This window comes from Mauremys mutica, chromosome 2 (assembly GCF_020497125.1).
Source record: "Mauremys mutica isolate MM-2020 ecotype Southern chromosome 2, ASM2049712v1, whole genome shotgun sequence".
NCBI classification, from domain to species: Eukaryota; Metazoa; Chordata; order Testudines; family Geoemydidae; genus Mauremys; species Mauremys mutica.
The window spans coordinates 169,617,388-169,637,329 of record NC_059073.1 but is presented as its reverse complement, the minus strand read 5'-3'; the positions used below and the strand labels follow the sequence as shown (position 1 = coordinate 169,637,329).

The 19,942-nt window shown below is 45.3% G+C and overlaps 1 protein-coding gene across 1 annotated transcript in view; it reads left to right on the top strand.

Moving 5' to 3' along the window:
• The window catches only part of SLC12A7 (solute carrier family 12 member 7), a 324,493-nt gene that overhangs the window by 194,499 nt on the left and 110,052 nt on the right, over positions 1-19,942 (top strand). The window contains exons 7-11 of the mRNA XM_045005934.1: positions 985-1,226; positions 13,927-14,138; positions 16,999-17,166; positions 19,047-19,145; positions 19,859-19,916. Coding sequence (XP_044861869.1) covers positions 985-1,226; positions 13,927-14,138; positions 16,999-17,166; positions 19,047-19,145; positions 19,859-19,916 — 779 coding nt within the window. The remainder of the gene's footprint in view (positions 1-984; positions 1,227-13,926; positions 14,139-16,998; positions 17,167-19,046; positions 19,146-19,858; positions 19,917-19,942) is intronic.

Here is a 19,942-nt window from a genome sequence, read left to right as displayed (position 1 = left end):
CAGATTAAACTTTATAATGAACGAAATTATAATTACTGTTTTAAAAATATCACTGCTAGTACGGTATCTTATTTGAATTAAAAAAAAATGGAAAATTAAGGCCCTGATCCTGCAAGCTTAAGCAGGTATGTAACTTTGCTCACATGAATAGTCCCATGATTTAACTGGAACTACTTCATGTACACACAGTTAAGCACATGCATAAGTGTTTGCAGCATCTGGAGCTAAAATTGTATTTTTGTTAATCATTTTTTTCTTAGTGGTACCATTTGAATTAAATGATACTTCTGATTGTATTATCAAAAGAACAAGCTTTTGTGTTCTCATGAAACAGCTATTGCATAGCATAATACTTGTACTCTTACATGCTATAACCTTTACAGTTGGATTAAGAATTTCTACTGACATTGTTTAATTACAAGCCATTTTCTTCAGATATAGTCTGTGCTACATAATATAAGAAATATTAAACACTGCAATATTAAAAATTGGTCACATTTTCAAATCAGGTTAATTTTAATGGCCTGTGACTGAAAAATAGTTTGTTTAACTTTTTGCAGAAAATATCTCTTTGACCTAGAATAAATCAGCCAGTTTTCAGTCTTAATTAATCTTTGTTGTGAAGCTATAGGAGACTATAAAAAAGATGTATTATGAAACCTTGGTTACAATTTCAACATTGAAGCCATGGCTATGACTCCATAATGAAAAACCTTTGGAAATAACTTTTTTTCTTAATTGTGTTGTCCTCCAACAGATTGAGGAGTTTATTTGTTTCTTCAAATTCAATGTTCTTTTTTAATTGTTTGTATATCTATGCCTCTGATACAGGGATCAGCACTTGAAACACTAAAGCTAGTATGTATAACAGATGAATTCTCTAATATAAATGTAAGATCTGTAAACTTAAGAAAATGTAGTTATTGTAAATGGTTGAGCACCTTCTGAGGAAAGTTTTAATATTTTATTTGTTTTCTTTTGTAGACATATATTTCTCCCAGTGCTGCTATATTTAAAGCAGAAGATGCTGATGGAGAAACAGAAGCCATGTTAAACAACATGAGAGTTTACGGGACGTGTATTGTTGCTCTGATGGCCATAGTTGTTTTTGTAGGAGTTAAATATGTCAACAAACTTGCACTGGTCTTCCTATCTTGTGTGATTCTTTCCATCTTTGCCATTTATGCTGGCGTTATTAAAACTGCTTTTGACCCACCAGACTTTCCGTAAGTGAAATACTATTTTAAGTGCTAAAGTGTGTAAGGATAGATTATTACTGTAATGCCTTAAATATTTTGTACCAAATTCTAGAATATGAGTGCAACAGATTCAACCTAAAAATTTTAAAAACATTTTGGTAGAAAAACTTGGTAATTGTGCATCTAAGTACCTATTTGGTTTCATAATTTACCAATTTGTGGACACGAATGTGTTTCTGTAGCTATAGAAGTGGTAACTGATTTTGGTATGCGCTCTCATCGCAATATTTAAAATTTTGAATATTTTTATGGACTTCAATCTCAGTGAGCAAGGATACCTTTTTTTTTTAACATATTGCAAATCTTTTTATTCCATTTAATTGAAATAGATCCATAAAAAGAAATAAATTGTGTTATATTCCATTAATGTGAATTCATCACTATATACTTTTTCTATAGAAATGTTTCTAGTCTTTTCTTATTTGCTTTGGGGGTTTTGTGGTGGTTTTAAAATGTAGTTATGTAACTATGTATGTCTTTCCCAAAGTTTTTCCTCTTCAACTAAACTTGCCTTCCTCCTCCTCTTAAAATTTATAGCTCACTGGAGATTGGATTTCCAAAAGATATGATGTAGGAATTACTTTGGGAAAGTTCTATGGCCTGTGTTATACAGGAGGTCAGACTAGATAATCATAACAATCCCTTCTGGCCTTGGAATCTGTGACTCTTTGGTGAGTCTCAGGCCTGCTCTACACTAAAAATTTAGGTTGACCCAGCTATCTTCCTCAAGAGTGTGAAAAATCCATACTTCTGAATGCCATATTTAAGCCGACCTAACCCCTGGTGTGGACAGTTCTAGGTCAACAGAAGAATTCTGTTAATCTAGCTATCGCCTCTCTGGAGGTGGATTACTTATGCTGATGGGAGAACCTCTCCTGTTAGCATAGATAGTGTTTACACTGAAGAACTAGAGCAGCACAGAGTTTCAAGTGCAGACAAGCCCACAGAAAGCTTCAGGGTGGGGTAAGTGAACCAAATTTGGAGTGAGTATGTATGTATGTATTTTTACCCAGAGTTAGAGATCAAACCACTGATGAGCTATGGGTCAAAATGGTCTCAGTTTGTCAAGTTTTACCCAGGGTAGTGCATGACACTCACTAAATCTTTTGGTGTAGCCAAATTCATAACACTATTTAAGAAAAGGTACATTTTTTTTAAATGGTGCATGTGCCAATGCAGACAAATAGCTAGAGGGTTTCTAATCCCACCATTTTTTTTCTTTAAAGCTTGATTCGTGTAAGTGCTCTAAAATTCAAATGGTTAATTGGATTGTTTTGAAATTTGCCTCATGGGGTATAGAGTAGCATTAATGATCTAAATTTTAAGGGGTTCCTGAGTTAGTCTCCCCCCAAAAAAACCCAAAACAAACCCAGTTTCTTTCTGCCGTTTTTACTGTTAAAGGGAGAGCTACTGATGGCTGGAGGAATCATAGATCTCTTGATGGCTGTGAACTCACCCTACCATTCACATATCTAAGGATAAATTAATCACAAGCTCCATCTAAGAAAGACAAAAGGAGTTCTGAGTGACTGGAGCTTGCTGCAGTTTGCAAGTCCTGTGTTTCAATTCTAGTTTGGAGGGAATGTAATCAAAGTCTTTTGGGTAGAAAATTAGACATGTGAATGCTTCCTGGGAGGGGAGGAAAAGGGAGGGGATGGAGAAATAGGAGGAGAGGTGCTTGGTGGTGCAGCAAGAGGAGGGCAGTTATGGAGAGGAGGATAAATGGGGGTCAGTGGTTTGGGAAGGGAGAGAGGTTGAGGGCTCAGGTGAGGGAATTGTGGAGGAATCCTGCAGCTCTGCCAGTGCATTCCAAGCCCCTGCACCCTCTGCTCTGCCAGAACATCCCACCTCTGTACCTCAACCCTCTGTAACATCACCCCTACCTGCACCCTCACCTCTGCAAGTTCACCCCTTGTGCTCCCAGCTCTGCTAGTGCACCTCAACCTGTTTGCACCCACACGTCTGCCAGGGCACCCCAACCACCCTGCACACCCAGCTCTGGTAGTGGACTGAAACCCAACCCACCACATCCCCAGCCCTGCCAGTGCACTCCAAACCCCTGCATTCCAACCTTCCTGCACCTCCCAGCTTTGCCAGTGCACTGCAACCCTTCATCCCAAGCTCCCTTAGGGGGGCTAAGTGTTTGAAGGGAAAAATTAGACATGTGAATGTTTCCTGGGAGGGGAAAGGTAATTAGGGGGCAGAGGAGAGGGGAAGAGAGAGAAGAGGGGTTTGAGGCTGTAGTGAATCCCATCATCACACTGTGGGTGGACTCCACAATACGGCAGTGACTGAGCAGAGCTGCCCACAAAGGCAGCACCATCTGAGCTGGAGCCAGCTCCAAAGTAGCCTGAGTGAGCACCTGGGGAGTGTGACTGCTGATGTACTGGTGGGCTTCATTCTCCTGTTGACTAGAGCAAGAAATAGATTGGCTGACCATGCTACTGACGGAACAGTGTGCTAGTGAAATCTTTATTAAAATGAGCTCAGCACTGTGGTCATTGCTGTCCATTATAAACTGTGGACCCACTGAAATTTCCACTCCTAGCTACACCATTGTTGTGTAGATGTGCAGTCTGGAATGTGACCCTGGGAGCCCTGCAGTGCCAATTAGCAAAAGCCACTACATACTATAACTCTCATCAGGCCTGACACACACATTGCACCAACTCACTGTTCTCATAATCTGTATCTAAAAGGTGTTGTGTGAGGTATCATATGTAAACTGATAACACGCTGGTCATTAATATTGTGTGATGTGTATATATAGATGATGTATAAATAATTATAGGTGTGTGCTGGAAATATGTTCATAAAATGTGTTTGAGAGGCATTGCTTACGCTCACCTGTCCTAGACAAAGGAACATTGTTTTGAAGGTTTGACTGTGTCTCCAATGTAAATTAAGCAAGGTGAGCCCAAAGACATTAAAAGCACATTTACAAATAAGGTAAGCAAAGTCATCAGGGGAACAAGTGAGGGATGATGACCCTTTAACAATCTTAATGGGGGATGGAGACTGTGTATCCCCAGGAAACTTTCCTGCCTCTTGAAACAGCGTCAATGAGTTTTGGGAAGATACAAGCAGAGGCAAAAAAAAATTGTTATGCATCGCTGGATGGACAGCAGGGCCCATAGCTCTTGTATTCTGAGAAACTTGGATCCTTCAACAAAGAGAGTTGAAGTCTCCTAGACAAAGATTGTAACTTGCTGAGGTTAAGTTTGTCATTGGAAAGCATGTTATTCTTCGAGTGATTGCTCCTATGCATTCCAGTTAGGTGTGCGCGCCGTGCGTGCACGGCTCTTCGGAAGATTTTTACCCTAGCAACACTGCCGGGCCGGCTGGGCGCCCCCTGGAGTGGTGCCGCTATAGCGCTAGATATATACTCCAGCTGGCCCGTCCGCTCCTCAGTTCCTTCTTCCCGCCCGTGACGGCCATTGGAACAGTGGAGTGCTCCTTTGACCTCCACATCCCTAGCTCACCTCTGTTTCTCGTTTTGTATTTAGTGTATATAGTTAGTTAAAATAGTTAGTTAAGTTAGTTATTAGGTAGATTAAGGGGAATTAGGGGGGCTTAGCCCCTCTTTTCCCGTCCGGTGCGGGCTTATGCCCAAGGCACCGGGGTTTAAGCCCTGTGCGGCTTGCCAGCGGCACATGCCGATTGGGGACCCTCACGACTCCTGCCTGCGTTGTCTTGGTGAGGCCCATCGACCAGATAAGTGCCCAATTTGCAGATCGTTCAAACCTAGAATGAAAAAGGAGCGGGACATTAGATTGAGGCAGCTCCTAATGGAGTCGGTGCTTACCCCTGCGGTGCCGACACCATCAGCTCCGCCATCATCCTCGGTACGGAGCGCTCCAGCGGTCCCCGACCGGTCCGGTACCGAGACTCTTAAGAAGCAGCCGGCACCGAAGCCCTGGCATCGTTCCCTCTCACCATCTGGGAAACAAAAGCCACAGCAAAAGTCTATGAAGACGTCTGCATCGGGACCGCTTGTCCAGCAGACAGTGTCGGCCCCCTCGGTACCGACCTCGACAGCGCATAGACCATGCGTGGTACCGTTGACTCCGGCGCCGACAGGGCCGTTGAGTCCGGTACCTCCGTGCTCCCCGGTGCAAACCGTGGTCGAGCTGCCTCTCCCGTCCACGCCCGAGACTTTCTCGACGGCGAGGGAGCTCATAGAGCTCACAGAGGCACCGAGCCTCCGGCCCCCGGCACCGCCGGTGCGGGCTGTGCAGTCAATGGGCAAACCGGCCATGATGAGGCCTCCTTCCCCTGACAGACGGGATAGAAGGCGATCCAGGTCCCGCTTCCGATCCCGATCCCGATCCCGGAGACGGTCACCTTCACGCCGATCCAGGTCCCGGCACCGGTCACCATCCCGGTACCGCTCTCCTTCTCGGTGCCAGTCGCAGTCCCGGTACCGCTCCTCATCGCGGTACCGGTCGCACTCCCGGAGACGATCCCGGTCCCGGTCTCCGGACCGTCGGCACTGAAGAAGGTCCGGATCCCGACACCGCTCCCGTCACCGTTCACGGAGCCGCTCCCGTTGACGATGGTCGAGATCGCGGTCGACCTCCTGGTACTCACGCGGTCGATGGTCCCACTCTCGCTCCCGGCACCGCGACGACCGGCACCGGTCCCCGGCACCGTCCACGGACAGACTAGCGGCATCGACGGTGCAGTCCCTGAGCGCCTCTGCCCCCCCCGTGGCCTTCCCGCCAACCGTCGGTCGCCTCGCACGAGGGCAGCGGTGGAGTCACCGGGCAGACCCCCAAGGACAGGACCACGGTCCACAGCAATGGGGCTTCTGGACCCCCTGGGCCTATCACGAGGCTCAAGGCGTCCCCTCCCGGCAGCGACCCAGGGCCTCCGACCACAGGGTGCCGGACGCCACTGTCAGCAGGCCCCCTCCATCACCTCCGGTTGAGGCTCCGCCGCCACCTGTACCGGCGGAACATCCCGTAGAGGCAGAGGCTTCGCACCCCATGGACGAGCCTCAGCTACAAGCCATGGGCCAGGGCCTGTCCTCGTCTTCCTCGCCGGATGAGGTGGTGGCGGGGTCTTCATCATCGGATCCCCCTCCGATTGACTTGCGTGCCCACCAGGACCTCCTTCGTCGGGTGGCACAAGCCATTGACCTCCCGGTCACAGAGGTCACTGAAGACGAGGATCCGGTTACTAGGGTGCTTGGAGCTGAGGCCCCGATGCGAGTGGCCCTGCCCTTCATTCGCACCATTCAGAAGAATGCCACTACAATCTGGCAGTCGCCTGCATCCATCCCTCCCACTGCTCGAGGCGTGGAGCGAAAGTACTCCGTTCCCCCGACCGGGTACGAGTACCTGTATACACACCCGACCCCAGACTCCCTCATCCTGCAGTCTGTGAATGACCGGGAGAGAAATGGGCAACCCGCGCCGGTGCCAAAGTCCAAGGACGCGCGGAGGATGGACCTGTTGGGCCGGAAGGTCTATTCGGCTGGCGGCCTTCAGCTACGGATAGCCAATCAGCTGGCTCTCCTTGGCCGCTACACCTACGACAACTTCGTGGCCCTCTCTAAGTTTACGGAGTTGATTCCAACATCCTCCAGGCAGGAATTCTCAGCCCTACTTGAGGAGGGCAAGAAAGCCTCCAGGTCCTCCCTCCAGGCCTCACTGGACTCTGCAGATTCCGGAGCCAGAACTTTGGCATCAGGAGTGACCATGAGAAGGATCTCCTGGCTGCAGTCTTCCACCTTGCCGCCAGAAGTCCAGTACACCTTACAGGACCTGCCCTTCGATACCAAGGGCCTATTCTCGGAGAAGACAGACTCCAGAATCCAGACCCTTAAAGATGGCCATGTCGCCATCCGCACCCTGGGCATGCACACGCCAGCTACCCAGCGGAGGTCTTTCAGGCAGTAGCCGTATCGGCCATTTAATCAGGCCAGGTCGCGGCCTGATAATGGGCGCAGAGGCAGACTGAACTGCTGTAGACCATCGGGCAACCGGCGTACCCAGTCCCAGGCGCCCTCCAAAGCCCCTCAAGGGCCGAAGCAGGCATTTTGATGGGACGCCCGAGGACGGCCCATCAGTCTCTTCACCAGATCCTTCCCCGTTATTTTTCAACCGTCTTTCCCACTTCCTCCCGGCGTGGTCCCAGATTACAACGGACAACTGGGTGCTACGCACGGTAGAGTCCGGTTACCGTCTTCAGTTTGTTTCGCCCCCTCCCTCCAACCCACCCACCCCGTCCCTCTTCAGGGACCCCTCTCACGAGCAAGCCCTCTCACAAGAGGTCGAGACTCTGCTGAGTTTGGGTGCCATAGAGGAGGTGCCGAGCGAAATGCGAGGCAGGGGATTTTATTCCCAATATTTCCTAATCCCCAAGGCGAAGGGAGGTCTACGACCCATACTAGACCTCCAAGAGCTCAACAGATACCTGCTCAAGCTCAAGTTTCGCATGGTAACCCTGGGGACTATCATTCCCTCCCTGGATCCGGGAGACTGGTTTGCCGCCCTCGACATGAAGGACGCGTATTTCCATGTCGCGATTTACCCTCCTCATCGACGCTACCTGCGTTTTGTCGTCAACAGCACGCACTACCAGTTTGCGGTGCTACCCTTCGGCCTCTCCACCGCGCCGAGGGTCTTCACCAAGTGCATGGCAGTGGTTGCCACGGCCCTCCGCCGTCGTCGGATACACGTATACCCGTATCTCGACGATTGGCTGGTCCGCGGACCATCCCGCCAACTGGTAGCAAGTCACATGACCATGATCCTAGCCCTGTTTCAGCGCCTAGGACTTATGATAAATGCCGAGAAGTCCACGTTGACTCCATCGCAGAGGGTGGAGTTCATCGGAGCGGTCCTGGATTCCAATTTGGCCAGGGCCTGCCTCCCTCAACCTCAGCATCAGTCTCTGGTCTCCTTAGTTCGGGACCTGCAATCCTTTCCCACAACAATGGTGCGATCCTGCCTCCGCCTCCTGGGCCACATGGCATCGTACACGTTAGTCACTCCGTACGCGAGGTTGCACCTTCGCCCGTTTCAAACTTGGCTTGCGTCGGCGTACCGGCCGCACCGCGACTCCATAGATATGGTGGTCACGCCCACGAAGCCGACCCTTGCTTCACTCAGCTGGTGGCTGGACCCAGAAGTCGTGTGTGCCGGAGTCCCATTCCACCCTCCTCAACCATCCGTCACCCTGACGGATGCTTCGGAGCTGGGGTGGGGGGCGCACCTGGCCGACCTACACACCCAAGGTCTCTGGTCGCCCTGAGAGCTCTCCCTACATATCAATGTCAGGGAACTGCGGGCGATTCGCCTCGCGTGTCAAGCCTTCCGCTCCCATCTCCAAGGGCGCTGTGTGGCGGTGTTTACGGACAACACGACGGCGATGTTTTATGTCAACAAGCAGGGTGGGGCCCGATCCTCCCTGCTTTGCACGGAAGCGATGCTCCTGTGGGACTTCTGCATAACCCACTCGATTCACCTGGTAGCGTCCTATCTTCCAGGAGTGCAGAACACGCTGGCCGACCGTCTCAGCAGGTCGTTCCTTTCCCACGAGTGGTCCCTTCGTCCAGATGTGGTATACACAATTTTCCGAAGGTGGGGGTTTCCCCAGATAGACCTGTTTGCCTCCAAGGAGAACAGGAAGTGCCACCAGTTCTGTTCTTACCAGGGTCGCTCCCAAGGCTCCCTGTCGGACGCATTCCTATGCTCCTGGAAGGATCACCTCCTATATGCTTTTCCTCCGATCCCACTCGTACATCGGGTGCTTCTCAAGCTTCGGAGGTACAGGGCCCGCCTCATACTCGTCGCTCCAGCATGGCCGAGACAGCACTGGTACACCACGCTGCTCGAGCTCTCAGTACGGGATCCCATTCCCCTCCCGTTGTGGCCGGATCTGATGACGCAGGACTTCGGCAGGCTCCGCCACCCGGACCTGAATCATAGAATCATAGAATCTCAGGGTTGGAAGGGACCTCAGGAGGTCATCTAGTCCAACCCCCTGCTCAAAGCAGGACCAAACCCAACTAAATCATCCCAGCCAGGGCTTTGTCAAGCCTGACCTTAAAAACCTCTAAGGAAGGAGATTCCACCACCTCCCTAGGTAACCCATTCCAGTTCTTCACCACCCTACTAGTGAAAAAGTTTTTCCTAATGTCCAACCTAAACCTCCCCCTCTGCAACTTGAGGCCATTACTCCTTGTTCTGTCATCTTCTACCACTGAGAACAGTCTAGATCCATCCTCTTTGGAACCCCCTTTCAGGTAGTTGAAAGCAGCTATCAAATCCCCCCTCATTCTTCTCTTCTGCAGGCTAAACAATCCCAGTTCCCTCAGCCTCTCCTCATAAGTCATGTGCTCCAGCCCCCTAATCATTTTTGTTGCCCTCCGCTGGACTCGCTCCAATTTATCCACATCCTTCTTGTAGTGTGGGGCCCAAAACTGGACACAGTACTCCAGATGAGGCCTCACCAGTGCTGAATAGAGGGGAATGATCACTTCCCTCGATCTGCTGGAAATGCCCCTACTTATACAACCCAAAATGCCATTAGCCTTCTTGGCAACAAGGGCACACTGTTGACTCATATTCAGCTTTTCGTCCACCGTAACCCCTAGGTCCTTTTCTGCAGAACTGCTGCCCAGCCATTCGGTCCCTAGTCTGTAGCAGTGCATGGGATTCTTCCATCCTAAGTGCAGGACTCTGCACTTGTCCTTGTTGAACCTCATCATATTTCTTTTGGCCCAATCCTCTAATTTGTCTAGGTCCCTCTGTATCCTAGCCCTACCCTCCAGCGTATCAACCACTCCTCCCAGTTTAGTGTCATCTGCAAACTTGCTAAGGGTACAGTCCACACCATCCTCCAGATCGTTAATGAAGATATTGACCTGCAGTCCCTCCATCTTACAGCCTGGTGCCTGAGTGGTTGACCCACGCGGAGCGTGACTGTTCGGAGGCGGTCCAGCGAGTCCTGCTAGAGAGCAGGAAGCCTTCCACTCGCTCGACTTACCTCGCGAAATGGAAGCGTTTCGCACTCTGGTGTGATTAGAGAGACCTGAATCCATTCTTCGTCCCTATTCCAACGATCCTGGACTACCTCTGGTCACTTAAGGAGCAGGGTCTCGTGGTGTCATCGTTGAAAGTGCACCTAGCAGCCATATCCGCCTTTCGGCCGCCCGTCGGTCACCGGTCCATCTTCTCTGATCCGACGGTTTCCCGCTTCCTAAAAGGCCTAGATCGCTTGTTCCCGCCAGTACGATGTCCTACCCCGTCCTGGGATCTGAATCTAGTTTTGGCTAGGCTCATTGGAGCCCCCTTCGAGCCCTTGGCCACATGTTCCCTACTCCATCTGTCGTGGAAAATGGCTTTCCTCGTCGCCATAACCTCAGCGAGGCGAGTTTCCGAGCTTCATGCCCTAACGGCTGGTCCACCGTATACCATCTTTCATGCAGACAAAGTTCAGCTTCGGCCACACCCGGCCTTCCACCCTAAGGTGGTATCAGCCTTCCATTTGAACCAGGACATTTTTCTTCTGTTTTTTTCCCGAAGACTCACGCCTCAAGTCGGGAACAACAGCTTCACACCCTGGACGTCTGCAGGGCCCTCGCTTTCTACATAGAGCGAACAAAATCCTTCCGACGTTCGCCCCAACTATTCGTAGCGGTTGCAGATCGTATGAAAGGCAAGCCGGTCTCCTCTCAGAGGATTTCCTCCTGGGTGCAAACTTGCTGCATGTGACTGCATGTATCCGAACATGCTATGAGCTTGCTCGTGTGCCAGCTAACCGCCTCACCGCTCACTCTACGAGAGCGCAAGCCTCGTCTGCCGCCTTCCTGACCCATGTCCCCATCCAGGACATCTGTAGAGCGGCCACCTGGTCTTCTGTCCACACCTTCGCTTCCCACTACGCATTGGTGCAGCAATCCAGAGACGATGCAGCCTTCGGCTCAGCAGTCTTACACTCTGCCACGTCTCACTCCGACCCCACCGCCTAGGTAAGGCTTGGGAATCACCTAACTGGAATGCATAGGAGCAATCACTCGAAGAAGAAAAGACAGTTACTCACCATTGTAACTGTTGTTCTTCGAGATGTGTTGCTCCTATCCATTCCAGACCCGCCCTCCTTCCCCACTGTCGGAGTAGCCGGCAAGAAGGAACTGAGGAGCGGACGGGCCGGCTGGGGTATATATCTAGCGCTATAGCGGCACCACTCCAGGGGGCGCCCAGCTGGCCCGCCGGTGTTGCTAGGGTAAAAATCTTCCGAAGAGCCGTGCACGCGCGGCGCGCACACCTAACTGGAATGGATAGGAGCAACACATCTCGAAGAACAACAGTTACAATGGTGAGTAACCGTCATTTTTGTTTTTTTGCTTGTAACCATAACTGTGTCTTCTGTTTATACCAATTATCACTTAAATATCTGTTCTTTGTTAATAAACTTATTCTTGTTTCATTATAAGACCATCTTAGTGCTGTGCATTTGATTGAAGAATAAAATCCTCAGCCCAATACCAGGCTGATATATGTTCTGTCTGTTTGGTGGCAGCAAACTTGATAACTTCTCTGAGGGTCCAGTGAGAGGGACTAAACATTGCAGAAAGATGTCTCTGGGAAACTCAGGAATTGGGATTCACTGATTGTTATCTCTAAGGCAAGGTTTGGACTGGCAGAATCCTGAGGAGTTTGCTAGCAAGGCAGATAAGCTGGTGTGTCAGGGATCTGACTCATAGCTTAGTAGCACAAGTTCACCCTTCTGAGGCAGAGTGGTAACTGGCTCAGGGTTCTGGGTGACCCGAGTAAAGAGCCACATGGAAGGATTACAGTGTGCTTGGGAAAAATAAGAGGGTTTCTATGTTGGCAATATATACTGGCCTGTGTAGTTTGAGGGAATGTACCAATGCCATTGTCCCTAGTGAACACCTGCACTGAATTTTCTAGTTCTATACGGTAAAAATTTAATAACTCATGTTGCTTGCAACAAGTTGTCTCTGTTATATTTTTTTATTTTATGGGAGTGTACTGTGAACACAGCAGAACAGTCAGTAGTTGGTCTAACCAAAATGTTTTTTTAAATCATGTGGGGAGGAGCTGCAGAGGATTGTGGTAGGGAGACAGGGGAGAGGAGTTGCAGCTGCAGAGGGATTGGGCAATGGGGATGGATGATAGACCAGTCTTAGATTGGTTGTTTGAGAAAATCTGTATTTTACTAACCCTTTTTTAGTGTGTGTAGGGGTGGCCTGGCAAGTGGCTACTTGTCTTGGAGCAGATCATTGTGGTGTTTTCAAAGACATGTAGTGTGGAGGTTTGACGGCTGAGGGAAAAGAAATATGTGCATGGCCAGGATTGCCAGTGTGTGGATTCTGTGTGATTCCTGGATCAAAAGGTTGCAGAAGTTTGTGGGAGAGCAAGGAGTATACCATGACATAGGAACTGCTGACTACAGGCTGTTTTGTTTTGGTATGCAAATTGCAGGACATGATATGTACAACAGCCTATATAACAACTAGTTACTACCAGCAGCATATCTTTTCCCAGTCAATAATGAGGAAATTCAATGTAAAAAAAGACAATAATGCAGAGTTCAGGTTGCTTGGTGATATGTTGTCCCCTTGCATAACACTGAGTTGAGCATAATTCAAGCTTCTGAAAACCAGGAAATGCAGAATTAAGGTTGCCTATGCAGGAGCCAGTGTGCATTGTTTCAGTGTAGAATTGTGTATTCCTCATGATTAGCAGGGCACAGGAGTTTTATTGAAAAGGGTATGTTCAGTAGCAAGCTGGGACATAAGAGCAGTTTTAAGTGCTTATTGTCTGCATGCATTCCAGGTAAGTGCGTGTGATTGGTGTCAGCTATACTGAATGGTGGAGGCAGTAGTGTGAGATCTGTGGATTACTTTGAGGTGTGTGACAGTAGCTGTGATTTGTGATATGTGAAGATTTATGTTTTGTACCCTATTATGCATATGGGGAAAGGGAAGAAGTTAATGTGTATCTTCAGGATGCATCATTTCTATGCAGAATTGTGTTGGTTACGTCAATAGCAGGGCACAGGCTTGCAAAGGATATCGTCAACAGTGAGGTGGAATATAAAAGGATTCTCATACTTTGATGATGGTTAAGTGAAAATGTAGGTTGAGATGGTATCCACTGAGTAAGTGTAAGGAGGCTGTAAAAGGCTCGTGAAGTGGTTCTTAAACTGTATGTGTGTGGTATTTTTTTCTGGGGAGTTGGCTAAGTGCTTGAGTGTGCACCAGGATCTGGAACCTCCTGAGTCTTAGACTGCCAAGGACCAGCGTGAGCATGTGTTGTGTCAATATTAAGACATTTCTCAAAAAGGGTGCAGAGAAGTTGGTGAGAGCAACTTTATTTCCCTGGTTTAATAGTGTTAAGTGGAATCCTGTTAGTGAAAGTGACTGGGCTGGAAAATGAGGTGAAGATCTCATATATTCAGCAAAAGTCTGAGTTTTTGTCAATTCAGCATTCTGCAAAGGGACAACGTACCACAGAGCAACTTTGCAATTCTGCATTAACATAGTTTTTGCCATTGAATTAATAATGTTATAATGTGTGATATGGTAAATGAAGAATTTGCTAGAGAACAGACTATAGACTAAGCTAAATGAGAATAAATTCACTACAGAAAACCAATTCTACCCCTATTTTATTTCTTTCACATCTAGTATTTGTCTTCTTGGAAACCGTACATTGTCAAGACGCAACTTTGATATTTGTGCCAAATTTATTGAGGTAAACAATGAAACAGTGACAACGAAGCTGTGGAGTCTCTTCTGTGATAGTCGGTCACTCAATGCCACATGTGATGAATACTTTAACCTAAATAACGTGACAGAAATTCAAGGGATTCCTGGAATTGCTAGTGGAGTTCTAATTGGTAAGTCTGAAAACAGAGCCAGAGATGGGACACTAGATGGGGAGGGCTCTGAGTTACTACAGAGAATTCTTTCCCAGGTGTCTGGGTGCTGGTCTTGCCCAGATGCTCAGGGTCTAACTGATCACCATTTTTAGCATTGGGAAGGAATTTTCTTCTGGGTCAGATTGGCAGAGACATTTGGGTTCTTTGCCTTCCTCTGCAGCATGGGACATGGGTCACTTGCAGGTTAAACTAGAGTGGATTTCTGTAACCTGAAGTCTTTAAATCATGATTTGAATACTTGAGTAATTCGGTGAGAGGTTGAGGTTAGAGGTCTATTACAGGAGTGGGTGGGTGAGGTTCTATAGCCTGTAATATGCAGGAGGACAGACCAGATGATCATGATGGTCCCTTCTGGCCCTAAAGTCTATGTGCAGTTAAACTAACTGATTTTTTGTATGGTATTAGTGTAGGCCATAACAGTTCTAATGTGCAGGGTGTAAGATGTCTATCATTGTTTCTGTAACTCATGTATCTGTGGACTACTCCCTCCCATCACTCTATTTCAGCACTGTTCGGTTCTTAGAAATACTTCATTTTATGGTATGTGGACACTTATTTAAGGGTAACTGTTGTATCAAATAACAAAAAAGGTAAAAATACCAATTAAAATGCAATGTAATTATAATATTTAGCACCTTTGTACACTTAGTGCTTTACATCTTCAATATGCTGTAGATTCATTAATTCTCAAAACCCTACTATGTGGTAGGGGTAATAGTTGGAAACACTAAGACACAGAGTTTGTGACTTGTCCAAGGTCACATGACAAGTCAATGGCAGAACTGGGGTGAAAGCTCAGGAGTTTCTAGCTTCCAGTCACACATTTAGTCCAATAGACTTCTAACAGAATGTCAGGAATCTCCCGTTGTCCCATTCTGTTAGCAGTTGTGGGAACCCTGCAGGCTAATTTCTGCTGTTCTACTGGATCTTTAGACTCCATCTGTATATAAGAGAGGTGGCAGTAGGTTTCCAGCAGAGAGTGTTTCTAGGTTCTGGAAAAGAGAAGTCCTGAAGCAAGGAACCTTTAAAAAGCTGCCAAGCCAGGGGGAAAGCATATGATTTGGGGTTCAGGTAGCGTGGTTTTGAAATTGGTTGATGAACAATTCCCAAGGAAGTATTAATTCTTGATTCTATGTGATTTTTTTAAGTTGGTGGGGACTCCACCAACTTACTACTTCTGTCAAAATTCAGTAAAAGATTTCAAGAAGGATCCAATATAAAGTGTATATGCATTTACAATGATCACTCTTCAATTCCAAACTCTAATATTCAGTCACTCAGAACTTCCTTAAAATGTTTTCTTTGTGGCTGAAATTTTTCTTGTGAGAAATGTGTTAGACTTTTTGTTTGTATTTTATAGTACATCATATGAATATCTGCTAGTTTTCTGAATGCATATATTTAAAATTATATTTATTCTGGTAACATTTTACAATATGTTCAGAAAAGTTTAAAGCATCTTTTATTTTGGTAGTCTAATGTAATTTCATTTTGAAATAATTTTCTAATGGTTCAGGTTAGCATACTAACTATGTCCATAAGGTTGTTTTCCTTAACTTGAAAAAAACATTTTATACTCTGGCTCTATGCCATGAGGCCTTACCATCACCATGTATTTTTCTGACAGGTAGCCACTCCCATATTACAAGCATCGGATAATCTTTGGGACTGGATGTCCATAAATCACTGATTGGTCATTTAGAAAGATATGTAGAGATCAAAATCTTTACATTTTCCTATTTGTGTAGTATAGGAAAACATATTTTTATACAGTAAATAACTGAAACTGTTTTCTAGATAGAGATAAAAATAGGGCTTTTTCCTGCTTTTCTTCTTTTTTTGAGGAAGAATATAGTAAAAACTCATAAATAGGAAAACATGCTTTTATGTAATTAATACAAATCTAATCAAATTAAATAAAAAAGCTGCAAAGTTTTAGTGACTATAAATTAAAATATTTTTATTTCTTCAAGCAAATATTGCAAGAAACTGTTACATTAATTACTCATACATGTATCAAACATTGGTGTTCTACATCAATTGTGAAATGTATTCCAAAAATTGCTACTTTCAGAGTTATCCAAGAAAATGTATTTTTTTATATATAGAGAGATAGATAGAGATAAAAATAAAAATGTACAGAGAAGGAAAAATGCAATGCACTCCACTGAATGTATATTATGCATAGGCTTTGATACTGATCATCCCCAAGTATTTTTCAAAGCAGACGACTGGCTGCTCGTGTGCAACAGCCACAGAAATTAGCTGGCATTCATAGTATGTGGAATTGCCACCGGTCCAAAAAAAAAAAAAAAGCTGATGGAAGATACCATGGGGTTACTACTGCCTTGTACCTAGCGTTTTCAGAAATGTTCCCGAAATGTCAAGAGTTTTATACCCAGAGAGGCCACCTGATTCATAAGAGTAGATCTTTGTTTAAATTACAGGTAATGTTGTAAGCTTAGTTGTTATATAAAAATAACTTGGAGAAAAAACTGGAGCATGTCTACACTATAGAAACAGAGCTACTTTGCTGTAGCATATTGTTGGTTCTTCCCACATCATCAAAAGGGGGTTTTCTGTCGATGTAGTAAATCCATCTCTTTGAGAAGCAGTAGCTAGGTCAATGAAAGAATTCTTCTGTCAACCTAGCTGTGTCTACAATGGAGGTTAGTTTGACCTAATTACACCACATAGGACATGGAATTTTTCACACCTGTGAGTGATGTAGATAGGTTGATCTTATATTTAGGTCACTTTTGTTTGTACAGTTCTCATTTATTAGGTGTTTGTACAGCTCTCACTTATTTCCTTACAGATAACCTGTGGAGTGCCTATACAGAAAAAGGATCAATTATTGAAAAAAAAGGTCACCCATCAGTTACTGGAACAGAAGAGATAAAAGTTGGAGGACTCCCATATGTTTTTACAGACATTATGACCTACTTCACAATGCTAGTAGGGATTTATTTCCCGTCTGTGACAGGTAAATACAGTGGTTTTGCATGAAAAGATACTGCTGTTGTTAATTGTAATTTTATTGTTGGCACTTCATTTCCCCAATATTGTTTTACAGGTATTATGGCTAAGTTACATTTAATTATAATGTCAGAGTAGAGGGGAGGCACAGTGAACCTGTTATTTCAGTGGGCTACCGTCTGCGGCAGAAACCATTTAAAGCTGCATTTCCTAATTTTTGAAAGCTGAGTTCCCTTCAACAAAATGAAACCAATTGTCTTTTCCCAGGCCTTCATGCATTGCTAAAGGCCTCAGCAAAATGAGTGCTAACCCAAAGATTGTGTATATCTTCATAATATAATTTTCTCTCAGTTGAAATGAATGGGGCAGTTTACCCATCTAAGCTACTGTTTCAGGTTTTCTGCAAACTTAGGCTGACATCTTTTTATCAGGTTACATTTTCAAGGTTCTCTTTTCAACTGAAAAAAGATGAGGACATCTAGAGGCTTACTGTCACAGAAGTGCATCTAGTCTCACAACCATCCCCTTCCTGGTCTTGATAGATTTATATGGAGCTAGTTTGACTGAAACAACTTGAGGGGAATTGGGCAGGGTTCCCCCTGCCCCCATTCCTAACTCAGTAATTTGCATTTTGATGGATCATCTGACTGTTGTGAATGATTGGTGTTTATGTCCTCATCTGAGATTTTTAAGGTAGCAGAAGGGGGTACTTCCTCAAATATTTCCCAGTAAAATATCAAAAAGGATGTTGTCTAACATTCCCACTGCCAGAATCCCCAAACACTCTTGGATCTTTACAGAGATTTCAGATAGAGGCAGGGAAAATGGTTTTACCCTTGGCATTTTATCCATAGCTAGCTGCCTCCCAGGTTCTAGTGTGGTTTCACCTCATATGGATATGGGCAGTGCCTGTGTTCCTCCATCCCTGGAATATCTGCCCAGTAACTTCCATCCCCACTGGGGATCTGGTGTTTCTGTACCCATAAGGTAGAGCAAGGTATATCTACTTGTCTTTTTGTTCTCTTTATACAGCACCTAGCTGTAACTTAGGATTCCTAGGTGTTACGATAATACAAATAATACATAATAATATGTACTGGTGCCCAAAGAGTGAACTCAGCAGCATGTATGTTGTACACCCCAATGGAGCTGGAGCTGGCTTTTTAATTTCTCCCCCTCCAGAGGCTGAACAACAAAGTTAACTCTCTCTACGTTTGGAGTGCAAGCAGCCCTGCCCCCAATGTACAGACTGGGCAATTCCAGGGGAGACGAGCCAGTGTATGAAAGAGATGATGCCACTTCTCCCCACTCCTCTGAGAGCCCTCTGGGATGGTATCCCTTCTGCTGCAGTAGGTTCTCAGCCCTGGATGGGTAACTCTGCTTGCCTCATCCCTCTTATATTTCCTATCAGACCAAGGCATCTGTCTATGTATTCCTCAGCCAGTTTACTGTCTGTGAACACATCTGAGGGCTTTCAGTCTATTAACCAGGATTTTAGGGCATATACAAGGTGTAAAACATCTCAAGTCCCGTTAGCTCATAGACCTTCTGAACTGTTTTCTTGCCCCAACCACTACTCCATTTTATTATGTAATCCCTAATTTGTGTTGCAGCTTCAGAACAATAGTTTGTATCACACTTTCTCTGAACCCCCTGAAAATTCCTTCTATACAATTTGTGGGACAGTTCAAATTTCTCAAGCAAGGCAAGTTTAAACTGAACAAACGTTCTGCAGTCCACATAATGGAATGCCAAATGGAATTTCCTCAGTTATATTAGCTTTTGGATGGTTGCTAAACATAAATATTGTATTTACATTCTTTTTCATAAAGTAATCAATATTCATTGATTTTATGGTATAAAATTAGGTTTTATTCTTCTTTTTAGGTATTATGGCAGGGTCAAACAGATCTGGAGATCTTAGGGATGCTCAGAAATCTATTCCTACTGGAACAATTTTGGCTATTTCAACTACATCCTTTATCTGTATCCTTTGTGATGTGTTTTAATTATTTTCTTTCTTCCAATGCACGCTATTAAAGTGGAAGTGTACAGGCCTTAGGATTTTGTTTTGAAGTTTCACTGGGAAGTTATTTAAGTTTGCTGAGTTTAAAACTTAGCAGGAGCAAAACAGAACCTAAACTGAAAGAAATTCTAAATATTTTCTGTTGATTCCCCAAATTACAAATGAAAATTGATGCTATTAGGGGTGGATAATGGAGGATCCTGAAATCACCCTGGTCTAACCAGTAACTTACCTTTATTTTGATCTGATCAGTGTGGCCATTTGAAAATTGGATAGTGTGTGAACTGCCAGGGACAGAAACTAATGCTATACAGAATTACAAAATTAAGATGCTCAGAGTCTTCTTTTATGAAATGCCAAATTTTGGATCACTTGAAGTTACTTAAAATATGAGGAAATATTTTAAATGATATAATATAATATATGAAGTTGGTTATTTTCAGCACTACATTGGGGTAAAGTATAAATAAATACAGCACATGATAAAGAAATATAGCCAAAAGTCAGCTAACCCTTGATTAATCTTATTTTTGTGAGAAAGCTGGAAGAAGACAAAAAAAGTAATGTTCTGAGATTTTTTACAGATTCTTAGGTAATGAGAAGTTTAATTCTTCTCCAAATTACACTACAGTATAATCAACCTGCTTTTATCTTCCTTCATTCTCAATAATAGATCTATCCTGCATTGTATTGTTTGGTGCATGTATAGAAGGTGTGATATTAAGAGATAAGTATGTATGTTTAATTTCCATCTTTA